This window comes from Anarhichas minor, unplaced genomic scaffold, assembly GCF_050575085.1.
Source record: "Anarhichas minor isolate MPS153535 unplaced genomic scaffold, ASM5057508v1 ptg000016l, whole genome shotgun sequence".
Taxonomy (NCBI): domain Eukaryota; kingdom Metazoa; phylum Chordata; class Actinopteri; order Perciformes; family Anarhichadidae; genus Anarhichas; species Anarhichas minor.
Window position 1 is genome coordinate 4965262 of NW_027466462.1, and position 16346 is coordinate 4981607.

At 42.8% G+C, this 16346-nt stretch overlaps 2 protein-coding genes across 2 annotated transcripts; both read right to left on the reverse strand.

The window, feature by feature from the left end:
- Nucleotides 1–6983, reverse strand: tnfsf12 (TNF superfamily member 12). Its single transcript, XM_076092685.1, has 6 exons — nucleotides 6206–6983; nucleotides 4710–4791; nucleotides 2948–3004; nucleotides 2775–2798; nucleotides 2543–2670; nucleotides 1–1973 (listed from the first exon to the last, which is right to left on the reverse strand). Exons 1-6 carry the CDS (start codon nucleotides 6377–6379, stop codon nucleotides 1698–1700), a joined length of 741 nt encoding a protein of 246 aa, XP_075948800.1. The 5' UTR covers nucleotides 6380–6983; the 3' UTR covers nucleotides 1–1697.
- A 496-nt stretch (nucleotides 6984–7479) lies between these two features.
- On the reverse strand, nucleotides 7480–15157 carry LOC142950970 (thialysine N-epsilon-acetyltransferase-like). The gene is made up of 6 exons (XM_076092686.1): nucleotides 14769–15157; nucleotides 13681–13732; nucleotides 13021–13104; nucleotides 11258–11359; nucleotides 11117–11157; nucleotides 7480–10932 (listed from the first exon to the last, which is right to left on the reverse strand). The coding sequence occupies exons 1-6, from the start codon at nucleotides 14829–14831 to the stop codon at nucleotides 10765–10767; spliced, it is 510 nt and encodes a 169-aa protein (XP_075948801.1). The 5' UTR covers nucleotides 14832–15157; the 3' UTR covers nucleotides 7480–10764.
- Nucleotides 15158–16346: the final 1189 nt, after the last annotated feature.

Here is a 16346-nt window from a genome sequence, read left to right on the forward strand (position 1 = left end):
GAATTTCTCCAAAACAACAAAAAAAGTTTATTCAACAGTTATGAGTGAGTTGAGAAGACGTGGAAAACAAAAAAAATCACCCAGGCATTGCATAAAGCATCATTTTACAGAAAACTTCTTCACAAGACTTCACAAGAATTTCCGATGTGATCATAAACTTTGACATTTAGAAAAATAGGAATGGGGGCAGGGAAGTGTGTGAGACTGTGTGTGTGTGCGTGCATGTTTTTTCTCAAAGACTTTCAGCTATGTGGTTCAGGTTCAGATTCAGGAAGTGAAAATTTAGATGTCTGCTGGGGTGTGTGTGTGTGTGTGGTGGGGGGTGAGAGAAACAAAAAGGGAGAAGAGGAAAACAATGAGGAAATCACACACAGGATATAACATCTACATTGTTCCATTTGAAAACACGACTGTTTGGCTCCAATTAAAAACACTACGCTCGCTGCAGTAAAGTGCTGAGGAGGAACCGGTGCGGTCCATCCACAAAAACTACTTATAAACAAGAGTGGGAGTGCTGAACCCACTGCTAGAAATACACACTGTAGCGGGGGAATATTACAGACAGCAGCGGCGTATGAGAGAATGGAAGGAATTTCATTTTCTAAAAATAAAGAAGTGACCGAGAAACCTTTCAGAACAAACATCAGACGCTTAATATGAATATTGGATATTGGTGAATCTTCCTAAATCAATTGTCTGCGAGGTCATCAAGGAGTCACAAATAATTTCCCAAACCTATGATGGCAGGTTTGATCTTCTCCATGGTCCATTGGTCTCTTATTATATTAACACTATTCTTAACACCAATAGTATTCTTTTTCTGACCGAAATTCTTTTTTCAATACAAAATCTGTGTAATATTTAATATCGGCTCTTACTTACACTATAGATTTGGACTTTTCCCAATACCATTCAATAGTTTTCTGATGATTCTCAATATGTCTCGGAGGCGATGGTTATTGTGCCATCGAACAAACAAAGGCAGAAAAGAGAGACGTGGATTCAAACCTGCATGCTCTCCATAAGTCAAGCCATTAATACTATACACACAAATACCTCACAATCAAATTTGACCTTAAAAAAAAAAAAAAAAAAAGCACAAATTCACATCCATGTTATTTAAAATGTCAAAAGTAAAATGTGTGTGAAGTACATACAAAGTGTTTAAAGACTTCACACTCAGGCACACATTGCATTGTATAGGATCACGTAGACCACTCGTGTGGGGATGTGACGCTTGCAGGCGTGCTCTCAGCTTCTTGAGGCACCGGTGATATAAAAGTGGAAGGTGCATGCACAGCTTTACTGTCAGTCTTAATAAAGAGAGTGTAAGCACATTTTTATTACGTGATACGAAGGCTAAGATGAACATCTTTTTTTAAATTTTTTTTTTTATATATGAAGCCCTTTATCAACAGCACAGCTTCCACCACGTCTGTTCTCTCGGCAGACATTCATCGAGGCGTTTTTGTCCACTTTGGGTCTTGGCTTTAATCCAAAAGTCTGTGCGTTCCGAAACAGCAGCGCGAGTAAAAAAAAAAGACACACAAAAAAAACCAATTCCACAACAACTTCCACGAACGTCAGGGTCGTCTTTCAAAGGCTAAAGTGATGCCCACGACTGCTCGTGACTGTTTTCGCCAAAAGAAAGAATCTCATCCATGAGTTCATTTTGTTGTTCTCAGACGAGAGCGCCGTCAGTTGACTTTAAAGATGCTGAAGATGTGAGGCGAGGCCGACGTGTTGCCCAGAGTGTGGAGTCTGAAGGAGGAGCCCGTGATGGCCTGCAGCTCCGTGCCTTTGTCCAGCCGCAGGAGGCCGGACACCTGGCAGGGCTTCAGGAAGTGGAACGGGTGCGGCCCGGCGGACGGGGTCGTCCCGTAACCCTCCATGCACTGCAGCTTCTGAGGCCTCTGGCCGCTGGTCACCACGTCCAGCTTCACGTACTGAGACTGCTGCTCGTTGAACAATACCTGAGGAGACGGAGAAGGGACGAGAGAGGTGAGCAGACACAACTCGTTTCTATTCAGAGGAAAAAACCCAACCAGACCCCAGGCCCCCGCTATCGTAATTCCTTCTTTCTTTCCTCTTTTGCGGAGATTTTCTCCAGACCTCTGTCGACTTGACAAGACCGAGGTCTGGCTACATGAGATTACCCGAAACCAGATATCCACCTCTCCCAAAATAACATGATGCGTACCAGTACACTGGGACTGCTGTTTGTACAAAATCAAGGCTCTTTTGAATTGTTCGATACCAGCGCCAAGGTTTTGGTACTGATAATAAAAACCTTCGTTCAATACACATGAGGAATAAAATAGTCCCATCTCAGCCATACAAGGACTTTAAACTACATCTCTTCAATTCGAAAAAGTTATTGATTTCAATTCGCAAATGTCTGATAAAAGACAAAAAAAAAACGACCGAGACGACATCTAGCACGTTGGCTTTTGATACTCGGTGCCATGTAAGGAACACGAGGATGACGGGAGCCATGTTGGTGCGGTTTGTCGATAAACTACAACTCCCAGCACAGACTCACCTGGCAGAACAGGAAGTAGACGCCCGCCTTCTCCACGGTGAAGGTGCCTCGTTCCTTGTTGTACCTCACCGCTTTACTCATATTCAGCGTCCTCTCCTCCCAACCCTTTATCACACCCCCCTCTCCCACTGACACACACACACACACACACACATACATCCAAGGTTAATCATCCCGCAGACAAAAAAAAAGTGACAGATTATCTTCCATCCCTCCTTTTTACGACTCTTACCTTGCTGAGAGGAGACTTTGGTTACTGGTGGAAAGTAAAAGAGACATTGAAATGGAGAGAAAAGGGAAAGTCAATTAAGATTTTATGAGTGCAATCGTATAGGGGTGTATGATTGAAACCACTTCAGCAGATGCTACACGAGACGGCTATAAGGGGTCTGCCAAGCCACTTACTCTCGAAATGAGACGCCGCTTTCTTTCCATTTCCATTCCTCCCTCGCAGCGCCCCCCCTTTCGGAAAAGGCAAAGGAGAGACAGAATATGAATGGCAGAGGAAATACGTCTGTGGTTTTCTTTTTTTTTTTGATAAAACAATCATTCCCATCTGTATCTGTCTAATGACGCGGTGTGTTCATTTGCAAGCATTTAGATTCAACCTGGCTCTTTTTTTTTTTTAACGTGGTTAGCAGATGGGCATAAGGGTTTCCTGTCACATGCTTCAATATATTTCCTCAAACTGCTATTTTCAGTCAAAAGCGTGTGCCTCTTTTTTTTTTTTTGGTGCCTGTGGGGGCTAATCTTAGAGCCAGCTGGTCGCAGTCATCTAGAAAATGCAGAGAAAGAAGAGAGATTAAGTGAAGGAGGATGGAGAGCTTTGTGTGTTGGGGGGGGGGGGGACAAGATAGACAGCGGAAAAGTGAAAGCATTAAATGTAGCCTGAGAGACAAAAGCTTTAGAACACTAAATAAGAGAAATGAAGTGCCGGAAAGAGAGAGAGAGAGAGTCAAAAAGGTCTTTGGCTGCTCTGTGACCCAAAAAGAGTTGATTGAGAACAGAGTGAAGCAACAGCTCTGGCCCACCGCTCGGATAAATACAATAAATAAAACACAACGCTAAAAGGCCGGAGCTGCAGAATGCCTGCTCTTGTTACTCACTAAAGGTTTATTTGAGCTTTTTTTCAAATCTGGGCCTGCGGGGAGCGATTTCAGACGCAGATACAACCCGAATACTGTGTGCACGCGCTGAGAAACACATACTTTATGTTTGGAGACGGAGTGGCCAAACACCGGGGCCCCCGCCACCGTACAGGAATATTAAGTCCCTGCTAAAATAACTCACAGGTGGGTGACCCTGTAGATTTAGGATTTGCTACGGGCGAGCGTAAAGCCCTCAGGCCGGCCCGAGTTTCCTGAGGCTGTCAGTCACAAGGAGAGAACATAACAGCAGTGTCCCTCTGAAACGCTGCACCGCGGTGGTCAACTTTCCACAAGCTGGAAAAAGCTGTTTTTTTTTTTTATTCCCATCGATGAGCCACGACTTTCTGAAACAGCATTTAATGCGTTTTTGGAAGACAAAGATATCACTTACTAAATAACAAAAGGCTAATATCTGCAAGGATGTCGATGTAGATGTTTGGGCGAGGCACGGCGCTCTCTAAAAGAATCCTTTTTTTGTCAAATTTGGGACATTCGCTCAAAAGCGCCTTCGAAGGTTCACTCTCGGGCAGAATGTGAACAATCGAGCGATCCCGTGATGGTGACGCAAGCAGAGGCTATAAATACTGCAATGATAGGTCATCAAATATCACCGCTTTCACAACAAATCACAGTCTGTCGTGTGCTCGGGAGAGGGAAAGAGAAAAAATAAGTCAATTTCATTGCCCAAAAGCGTGCACCAAGGCCTCGCTCTCGCGCCAGCTGGTTTTTCTGGACTCCGGGGCCGTTCTGGTCAGACCTGTAATTTCTGAAGCAGCCATCCAGCTGCCTACTTTTTCCTGTGTCAACTTTTAGCAGCGGGCTGCGCCTGCGGCCCCGCTAGACCTGACCAAAGTGGCATGTGGGCCAAGCCTGGCCAGCGTTTTGTGTTAAATGTTCTTACCCCCCCCCCCAACAGAAACAACAGAGCACAGTTGGTAGCTATTGTGTCTGTGGTGATTTTGGGGTGCCTAAAAAGCAGAAAATGCTTGCTGTGGAAGACTTTTTTTGATTTGCAGTACCGTCTCTCTTCACTCTCTGTCCCACCAGCAGCTCTCTCTTCTCCAGAATGAGCTGAACAATGGCCTTCCTCTGTGTATTGACCTGTTGAAAGAGAGAGAGAGAGAGAGAGAGAGAGAGAGAGAGAGAGAGAGAGAGAAGAAGAAAAAGCGCACTATTAACAAATGTCCGATAAGTTTATTATGACTTTTGTCTGGCACGGATCCCACAGACGGCCTCTTCCAGCCAGCCACATAAACAGGCTCGTCTCTTCCAGTATCCTGCTTCAGAATAGGTCCACCACTTCCTCAGAGACCGGTTGCGACACTTAATACGTGCTTTTAGTGCTTTGCATTCCTCACATCTTTTTTACTCCCGTTGCTGAGAAAGAAATGAGTTGGGGTTTGTTTTTTTTTTGTCAAGCCAGCAAAGTTTTGAGTGAATGACCGAAGGAGGCCCCATGTGAAGTGAGAGCAGCGGAGGCTCGGAGAAAAGTCTAAATTTACTGCTACTGTTGAAATGGAGGCATGCGAGTTGCTCTTCGCTCTCCAGACGTTCACTCGCTGGCTCTCATCAGTGAGTTGGCCAACGGTCAAATGGACAGAACGGGCCCCCCTCGGGAAAGGCTCCAGCATCAACACTCCACGTGTCCAATTTTGGGGTGTGTGTGTGTGTGTGTGTGTGTGTGTGTGTGCAGGTCTGTCAACATGATACACGGCCAACCTGTCCTCCTGATCTCAAATCCAGTGCAACCTGGTTTTGTAAATACTGTGAACTTGAAAACCAGAAGAGTTTCCATCAGCTCCTTTTTGGCTGCTTTTAATAGAAACGAATTTGCCTTGTGATGCAACCTCGTGCTGGAGTCTTAACACTTGCCCCAAGTGCAAGAAGTTATTTTTAAAAACAGCACATATGCACGAGATTGCAGTGAAACTTGGGACTGACCCTGACCTGTGCATGAGAAGCTACATGTGCATGTTGCAAAAAAAAAAAAAAAAATGCTTTTTACACTTGCCACACTTTATCGTCCAGGCCTCGTTCATGCCTCGAGCCTCTGCTGCAGTCAGTTGGGTATGAAGTGCTCCTCACGTGCCAAAATAGTTGAGGCTTTCCAGTGAATTGAGATAAAACTGCAGCACAACTGGCACCAGAGTAATTAAACATGGCGGAGGGAGGGGAGGGGATGTTGGCCACACAAAAAAATAAGCTGTAACTCCACACAACCTGACTGCACTTATTGGTAAGCAATGAAAGTGCCAAGTAGAGGAATGGTGCAATACAATAGAGTACGTGCAAGGATGGGGGGGGGGGGGGGGGTGAAGTGTAGAATTGCATTTTTTTCTATTCCATATGCCCCCCTGCGAAGATCCCCGTAACCGCAGCCCCCCTTCCCCCAAATCAAAGTTACATAACAAACACTTAAAGGTCTGCAGGCTTGTAAATATTTTTTTGTTGTTGGGACAAACACGCTGTTCGTGTTCTCGCAGGCATGTCTGGTTATTTGAGTGGGGACACAAACCTGCTCCATGCGGTCCTGCAGGATCTTGAAGGACTGAGACAGGTCCCGCGTCTGTCGCCAAGTCCACGCCGTGAACAGCGCGCTGCACGCGGCCATAGACAGCGCCACCAGGGCCAGGGACGCCCAGACGACCCGCAGCTTGCGCACTCGCCTCCTCTGCAGAATCCGATGCATGGTTGGTGCGGACCGCTGCTGCTGCTGCTGCTGCTGCTGCTGCTGCTGCTACTCTCCGCCGCAGACCGTCCGAAAGCCCCACTTCAACTTCATTCCAGCGGAGCGCGAAGCGCCTCCAAATGCGTCTCTGTCCAAACGTCCATTTCGGCGAGAAAGACGCGCGCGAGTGGACAGCCTGCAATTAAAAGCCACCGCTGGCAGATCTTTGTTTAATTCTCTGACAGATGAGGGATTTTAACGCAATAAAACATCCGAGCTTTCCTCCACACGGATCAAAGCCACCATCCTCCCGCGTGCCTCCAAACGCAAGAAAAACTGCTACTCGCGCACATAAACTGTTGCATCCATCGCCTTGTGATTCGTTGACTCAGCGCTCTTGTCTTCCCTTTAAACAGCGCGCTGGGGGGTCACTCCATTAGACAGACAGAGCACACATAAGCGGGAATCCACACGCGCGCACACACGCACGCGCACACAGAGACTTGGAGGTGAACTTTCCGCGAGCTCTGATGTGATAACAGTACAAGCCAACGAGGTGAGCGTAAGAAGAAAAAACCATACGAGGCGCAGCGGGGCTTCCTCTGCTGCCCCACTCACTCATCAACTCGCATGCCTTGGAAATATGTGCCAGTCACGCGTGTAACGGTTCCGTTTGTAACCACGCGGAGGCGGTAGTGTATAGGTAGTGGATGACGGGGATGACGCCGTGCATCCAGTGCACCATTACCGGGCGAGCCAACGACTGATATTGATCCATATGGACAATTTCTTGATCTGAAACATAAAAGAATATCTTCCAAAGATATTATGATCCATCTGTGCATTGCACAATTGTCGTTTCCAACCTCATTTAGTGTGCATATGTTTATGTTTTTTTTTTTTTGTATGTACACTGAGCATCTTTGAGATTTATTTCTGATTTAAATTCTCATTTGAACATTTTATTAGGACATGTATAGGCCCACTATAGGTAAAGTACTATTGCATTCTGCCTATGGTATATACATTTCTATATTTTGATTTCAGTCGTTATTTTTCCAAATGTGAATCATTTTGAATTTACAATTAGATACGTTTATAAAAGAAAAAAAAAACATCTATAAGTCTGAGGTTTTATTCTTTAGAGTCAAATGGACAGAGCAGTCAAACAAGTATACAGAGTAGAACACTTGGCTTTCAAGAACAGGAAGGCTGAAATACATTTCTCATGCAGGTTCTAGGCTAAAGGTAACATGGCTTTAGATATTTAAGTATCAGGATTTCTGGAACAGCAGGGAGCGTTTTGTGGCCACTCCAAACAAGTTTCCCCCCCCCCCAACGATTACCATCTTTATTTTCAACCACTTCAGAGACAAAATCCGATCCATTTGACACATTTAACATGTAGGCCTCTGCTGGCAGAAAACATCAATGACAACACGTATAGCGTTTGAAAACACAGTCGGCTATTAAGAAATGATTTCACATATGAATACTGGGATACACACTGAGGCTCTTCCTGACAACTTAACCAAAAGTTCACCAAAGTATACTTACACTGACTGTTACACTGTGTAGTACTTTCACATGCACACACACACACACACACACCCTGCAGACTAAATCTGAATCATCTGTTTCTGTCTTTTGTATTCAAAGTTGCTCTTCAAGGTGATTTATTGCTATCAGGTATCAGGGTTTAAAGTTTTAAGAATCCATGTCGGGAACAAAGTTGTATAATTTATAGCTGGGGGCTGTAATTCTGAGGTTATAAATATCCCTTCATGTTCCCTTGACTCTGTATCGAGCATGCGCTCTCCAATAGCACAATGACAGCACATTCAATGCATCAGGAGAAACTTTAGACCTTGGGTGCAAAGAGTACTGCAGCACACTTTGAAGCTAAACTCTGAAGTGTCTCTTCATACAAGATACAAGCCCAGTTCCAACTTTTTTTGTAGTTACATTTTGCACTTTGAAGCAAACATGCATAAATAATATCCCAAAGATTTAAAAAAAAACTGCATTCTTTATGCTATTGAATTATTTTGTAAACAAAGTATGAAATGAAATGCAAATTGCAAAAGCTACAAAAAAGCGTCCGTGGTTTTTACTTGTTTAGAGTTACGGAAAAAATTAAATAAATATAACCCACAACTCAGACTGTTTTCATTACATTGCTGGAAATGATACAGAAAGCCTTATTTTCTTTAAAAAAAAATTAGACTAGATATGAAACAGAAGTGCAGACCAGAATAATGCCCCTTTTCATTTTTGCAGGACAGTTTCAAAGACACGGTATATGAGCCCAGTCTTTATTTTCCTAAATTCCACCAGATGGATCATTTATGTCTGATTTTAGGTTCATTTCTTTGAAACCAGTCCAAAGAGTTTGTTGTATTTCTCTGCATTCCTTTACTTACACAATTTCATCATTTAGTACATACAGTAGCCTACATAGCTTCAAAGGAAGAAAACAGTGCAAATACCTGAACATTGTGCTTCACAACAGCTTTACAGCACTCCTTATCTGGTCGACGAGGGGAGAGGTGACTGACTCTTTGGTTGCTGTGGTCATAGTTTACAATACATTTAAAGGGATAAGATACCAAACTCACTCTTTTCCATCAGTCATACAATGAAATGTACAGTACATATTGGCTTTGTGATGCATAAGGTTTTTGTGAAATTTTGTGCAAAAAAAAAAAAAAAAAAATCTATTTTCTAGATTATTGTGTTAAGACTTCCACCAAAACCCACACACCCCACCACATACACACTCCCGTCAGACCTTTCTCGTGCCCATATGTACATGTTTGTTTCACAAGAAGAGAAGTTATGTTATTTGATCCATTTAACACCGAAATCAAAAGCGCTCTGAGTCAAAACATATCACAAGGGAAAAACACTAAACATAGATTTCAGTGCCTCCGATGTACTATTAAAATGTATTGCGTAGGCCCCGTTCCAATACTTGTAACTGCATCCTTGACTTACTAAGTAATATGCCAACTCACTGTTTGTTAAACCCCCATTTGAACCGGAACAAGGCACAGCAGGTACATGGTGAAGCGGTGTGCATTAGGCTGTAGTAAGACCGATACCGCGTATATATGAGTTTGGAGGGTCTTTTTGTTTTTAGCGGTACCAAAACCAATAAACCCAACGTTAGCTGGAAACGTTAGCATACCTGGCTAACTACCAGTTGTAACTGAGCATAACTGCATTATTTTGTGGGATTACAAGTTAAATTGGGATGAAACGTCAATTGCCAAAACGTGCTATGTCAGAGTTTAGGCTAATGTTAGCGCTTCTGCTCATTTGATTTGAAGTTTTCACTCCAGCAAATCTAGTAAACGGACTTTTTGCCTGAACATCTAGCTTTAGCCTCAGACTTTTAACTATAAACGGTGTAGGTAGCAACCATGTGTACGTTTTACAGGGTTTTTGGTTTAAAGACAGCTGAAGCATCAAAACGTTGGCTAATTAGCTAAAGCTAGCTAACTACAGCTGTTATGTCCCGCATCTCGAACGCAGACTGGCTAATCATAGCGTAGCATTGGCCAGCTTTAACAACTATCCTGCTGTGCTCCATAGACTCTCATGCAATTGTTTCAAGTTGTATTCATTTCCAGACGGATTTCGAGCTAGTCATGGTTAAACTTGCCTCGGGTAAAAGTAATAGTGACACCTGTTACCGTTAGAGGTTCACTGTTACACCGTGTAGTAATCATATACACCTCTCATAGAAATAATCATTAAAACAGATGTTAAAGACACAAAAAGCAACACTGGGCAGAACAAGGCGAGTTCAGTTTAAATAAGTCATGTTATTTAATCTGGATATTTTGATATTCGTGTGGCATGCACTACGTCATAGCACGATGACACCACATTAAATGTACTTTTGTGTGCAGATTTTGCACATTGAAGCAAATATACATAAATATTTTACAATCCAATACCCCCCGGAAGAAAAAAAAACAACTAAAACCGCAAATTTTCATCCAATTAAGTCAAGTTAGTGTCAGCTAATAAGCTAATGCTAGCTGACAACAGCTACTAAAATATCACAGTTTTTGTCATTGCAGTCATTTGCTATAAATGAGAGGCCTGGTTTTCTTTACCTTTGTGTGTTTGAAAGATTTAAATTGTAAGCGCCATTGTTACTGTTGTAAACTGCATATGTGCTGTGCTAGCATGGAAACTTAATTGGCGTAGTAAAAGTAGCTAAGGGGGAGGAGCTTAACAAACAGTCAATTATTCTAATGATCTGCTTTTTGAGAATTCGGCTTAATGATTGTCATTGTCGAGTTTTGGAACGGGGCCACTGAGCGGTGCTCTGTCCCTGCACTAAGTGACCTAATGGTTGCAAAGGTCTTGCCGTCGTGAGCCCAGATGTCGGGTTAGGGTTGGGCCAGATGCTGCAGCGCCTCTCCGTCGCAGCGCATACAGTGGTAGCCCATGCTAGCCGTGACGTCGACGCTGCCCTGGCTGAAGTAAAAGTCCAGAGATGGTTTGTTCCAGTCCAGGACGGTGAAGTTGAGCTGGTTGCAGCCGGCAGCGAGGCCCAGCTACGAGAGCAGGAAGACGGACATAAGGGACAAAAAAAATATACGAACGCTACGAGGACACGTTACGCACTATTTTGCAGGACTTTCTTTGTAGGGAGAGAAAAGAGGCCCACGGTTCAACAAGTACAGTGCATTTCCATGTCATTAATGTCACAGTTAAATTAGGGATTGCTGTTTTACTCACCTGAGCTACCTTGCTCATAAGTGCTTTACCAATGCTCTTCCCTGAAAGACAGATGTCATGAATTACTTTACAATTTCCTGCACATACAGACAAGTTTTTACGTTGCAGCTTGTTTTCTAGATAATAGACAGTGCACTGTACCTCTGAACTCAGGCATCACGTACAAATCCTCCATATACACGGCTCTGCCTGACCATGAGCTGTAGGAGTAAAAGTAAAGTGCATATCCAATCTTCGTGTGGCCTGAAAATAAAAAAAACGTGAAGGAACAGGTGATTTTAATTACAGTAATCCACTTTTAAAAGCAGCAGAAAACTTGTTTATTCATTCTAGTAAACATATTCTACTTAATTTGAGTTGTTTGTATAAGTCACCAGTTTGTTTTTCCTTTGCACTATATGCTTGTAGTTTCAGAAAGTGGCAAAAGAGAGATTCAATAATGGATTTGTTTGCAGGGAATCCCAGAAATTATTTGTTGTTCGTGTTGCTATATCTTGTTAATAGCTGGTAGCGGCTTGATTTCAGGATGGCAACAACAGGCTAGCATCTTTTTAACCGGTAGAAATTACCACGACATTTGTCTTTCCTCCATTTGGTGCGGTCATTATTAGGCCGATTATAACTTCCACAAGCTAATCTTTATCCTGTAATGCAATTATACATTGGTGGGGAAGCTGTTTGACTATGAATGTGCTCTATTATCAGAGTCATGGGCGTAGTAAGTCAGGCAGCCATTCCTCAGTTTGGAGTCAGATATCTGAGGCCTGTGGACAGTGGTGACTGTCTGGAAAAAGGGCTGTGTCATGGAAGAAAAAGGCCCAGCTGGGCAGCAGAGCATCTGTTAATGTTCTCAATGCTGTATTCTGAGGAAAAGCAGAGCGTTAGCCTTATATAAGCAATTTGTAACGAGAGAGGCCTCATCAGCAGTGTGCCGTTACATTAGGTAACATAGCTAATAAATATAGACTAATGAACCTGGTAACAGGCTGAGAACAAGTGTTACATGTTGCTAGCATTTTTATGATCTAATTTACTGACTAATGTTGCTCCATAGCTGTCTGATGTTGGCTGCTGAAAAATCTTGTTGGTTGAAAAATTTAACTATTTGCTGACAAGTTTGGCCTATCAACCTTATAAGTTGACAATAAGTCAGTTGTTAACATACAAAAACTAAGCGTAGTGAGTATGACTTTCTGTATTTTCTGTATTAATGGAGATAGATAACAGGAACAACAGCGTTGTGGAAATCTCAGCGATGCGTGTAATGGACTTTTGAACTCAACGCGTTAGGCTTCAAAAAGATGTGTCTGCAACAACCACAACAACAACTTCTTGGTAGTTAGCTGTTAGCGGTTAGCCAAACACACCGTCCACAACAATAAAAGTGAGCTGGTACAGCAGCGTGTGTACTGGTAGTTCCATTAGCTGTTAGCGGTTAGCTAACCACATTTATCTTTGTGAGCTATGCCTCTTATTAAGCAATCTTAAGGGTGAAGGACAAGCCATGATAATAGTATTTACATCTAGAAAACAATGGCTAGATGTGTGGTTTAGAGTAGACTATCTAAATGAGCCACTTTAAGCAGGGGGAAGAGGCTCAAACTCAAATGAAAGGATTAATCAGCGTTGAATTGCATAGTCGGGGAAAAAATGCTGCATGTCAGACTGACATGGCCACAGTCCAAACAGTGAGGTCGTTTAGAGAGTTTATATAACGACCTGCTGTTACATCACTGATCAGAGCGGCTGCACAGGAACAGAGGTGTAGTTCTATAACAATGTTTCTTGTGTCATGAGAGGGTATTAGACCTTTATAGTCTGTGTTAAACTAAATATCTGTACACATCTACACGATTGCTTGCAGTTTGAGACGGTTAACAGTGTTATTGATGGTTCCTCCTCACCTTCTTTGGTTTTGTGCTGTTCTGGCACCTCAGCGACGATCCCATGGAAGAACGGGTTCTTGGAGAAGCCGTCCTGCTCCAAGTCTGCATATAAAATATATACATGTTTTATATGTTTATGCTTAAGTAAAGCACTTTAAATTGCCTTTGTGTTACTGTGAAAGTAGAACAAAACAACCCTCAATACAAGGCCCATTCAGTAGCCTTTGATTGTATAACGATCTTAATCGATTGTCATGGAATTGTTCGCGTTGACGTAAATGTTTACGTTGAACGTCTTTAGAGACGGCAGCCAAAAATCTCGCCAAGAGGTCCATTTATTAGCTGTTCTGGAGCTTTCGATCGTGTCACATCATCTTCTTAGTTCATCATCCTCAAGGAGCAAACTTTGACAAAAAGTACAAAAGGTGGCAAGACAAATGGAAATTTCAACTGTGTGTCTGCTGAGGAAGATCATGTGGTATCATTGAAAGCTCCAGAAGGGCTACTAAATGGACCTTGTAGTGAGATTGTACTTTTTCCAAGGACAGTATTGAACTGTCCTACTGGGATACTGTCTGGATTTCACATTGTTTATTGTGAAAGTGAAATAAATATAAATCATAAAGACAAAGCAGAGAACATTATATTTTAACAGATTATTTTCAGCACAGCTGTTACCTCTCTGTGTGACTTTCACGTGGTCTGCTACCTTCTCATATTCAGCCAACTCCTGTGAAAAACATACAAATAACATCACTTATTCGGCCAACTATTCCTGAAATATCACAAAGTTTCCTAAAACACGTCAGTGAGCCTAGATGTCACTAAAACACTGAAATGACTGCATACCATAAGGTGCGCGCGCGCTCTAATAAAACAGCAGGTCGTCCAATAATTCGTCAATTATCATATCGAGGGACTAAGGGTACTTCTCAAGTCTCTTAATTGCATTCCCGTTTCCCTCACTTGCGTCCTTTCCTTGCGTCTTAGTCCCACCCACCAGGGATGCATGGAGGAAACCATGCGAGGAGAGAGGAACGAGGAAATATGTTTTAAGAGACATGAGACGTCCTTTCCTCAGTTGCATCACGTGAAGCGACGTCTGTTTCTGATGACGGAGGATCAGCTGATCACAGCTGGATCAGCTGACAGTCGGCTTTAACAGCTGGAGAGACTTTTGATGAGTTTGTATCCATAATAAAAGTTATTGAGGGAAATATCAGATCATGAAAACACAAATCTTTCTAATAAATGAAGAAAGTTGTTTGTGGTCGTTTTGTTGTTCAGACTACAATGAACATTTATTTAAACCAGATGGTGAATCAGAAACCTAATCAAATATAAAGCTTGAGTTTAATCTGTGATCCGTCTTCACTCAGGTGTTAAACTCAGTCAGTCAGTCCGATCGGCTGCAGCGTCCAATCACATGACAGATGAACAATGAGGGGGCGTGTCGGCCGGTAAAAGACTTCCTGGAAGTCTGTTCTTGTGGTTCCTCGCTCATGGCTCCTCCGAGGTCCCTCCTCCGAGCTAAATTAGAGCTTTGGGACGGCCGTCAATATGGCGGCGCAGAAACAACTTTCGGTTCAAGCGAGGATCGAGGAAACGAAAATTAAGAGACTTGAGAAGTACGGGACTAAGACGCAAGGAAAAGACGCAAGTGAGGGAAACGGGCATGCAATTAAGAGACTTGAGAAGTACCCATAGGCTGTACTAAATGTCTTCCGAGCCGCATGTTACAGCTGCACCGCAGGTGTCTGGCTCACCATGATCATCCGCGCGATGTCCTTGCAGTCCTCCACGTTGGCTGCACGGATTGAGAAATCCATGTTGTGGTGGGTCTGATGATGCTGACAGTGTGCGGCGGTTCTCCGGTTGGGTACTGTGGATCCGGACGGATGTGCGTAACGGGAACAAAGGACTGTGGAGGTTACCAGCTATAGACTTTTCAACACAACCTCCCTTTACGCAGGCTGAGAGCTGAGCTGAGAGCGCCCTCCCCCAGGAAGGAGGGGACTGGGCATGTGTTTGTGGGTCTGGTGGACCAGATCCTTAGAAACCTCCTTGTATGCTTGCAAATTTAGCCTGATATTAGATTTTGGTGCAGATGCCATGCAAGCCTTTCCAGAAGGATTCAAACCATCTAGAGGGATTTTTTTTTTTCACAATTTGGCAACCCCTAAAATGTCCATATTAATATCTTTTTACTTTTCTATATGTATGTATGTATGTATATATATATATATATATATATATATATATATATATATATATATATATATATATATATATACATATACATATATATATATATCATACAGTCATACAATGAAATGTACAGTACATATTGGCTTTGTGATGCATAAGGTTTTTGTGAAATTTTGTGCAAAAATAAAAATCTATTTTCTAGATTATTGTGTGTTAAGACTTCCACCAAAACCCACACACCCCACCACATACACACTCCCGTCAGACCTTTCTCGTGCCCATATGTACATGTTTGTTTCACAAGAAGAGAAGTTATGTTAATTGATCCATTTAACACCGAAATCAAAAGCGCTCTGAGTCAAAACATATCACAAGGGAAATACACTAAACATAGATTTCAGTGCCTCGGATGTACTATTAAAATGTATTGCGTAGGCCCCGTTCCAATACTTGTAACTGCATCCTTGACTTACTAAGTAATATGCCAACTCACTGTTTGTTAAACCCCCATTTGAACCGGAACAAGGCACAGCAGGTACATGGTGAAGCGGTGTGCATTAGGCTGTAGTAAGACCGATACCGCGTATATATAATGAGTTTGGAGGGTCTTTTTGTTTTTAGCGGTACCAAAACCAATAAACCCAACGTTAGCTGGAAACGTTAGCATATCTGGCTAACTACCAGTCGTAACTGAGCATAACTGCATTATTTTGTGGGATTACAAGTTAAATTGGGATGAAACGTCAATTGCCAAAATGTGCTATGTCAGAGTTTAGGCTAATGTTAGCGCTTCTGCTCATTTGATTTGAAGTTTTCACTCCAGCAAATCTAGTAAACGGACTTTTTGCCTGAACATCTAGCTTTAGCCTCAGTCTTTTAACTATAAACGGTGTAGGTAGCAACCATGTGTACGGTTTACAGGGTTTTTGGTTTAAAGACAGCTGAAGCATCAAAAAGTTGGCTAATTTGCTAAAGCTAGCTAACTACAGCTGTTATGTCCCGCATCTCGAATGCATACTGGCTAATCATAGCGTAGCATTGGCCAGCTTTAACAACTATCCTGCTGTGCTCCATAGACTCTCATGCAATTGTTTCAAGTTGTATTCATTTCCAGACGGATTTCGAGCTAGTCATGG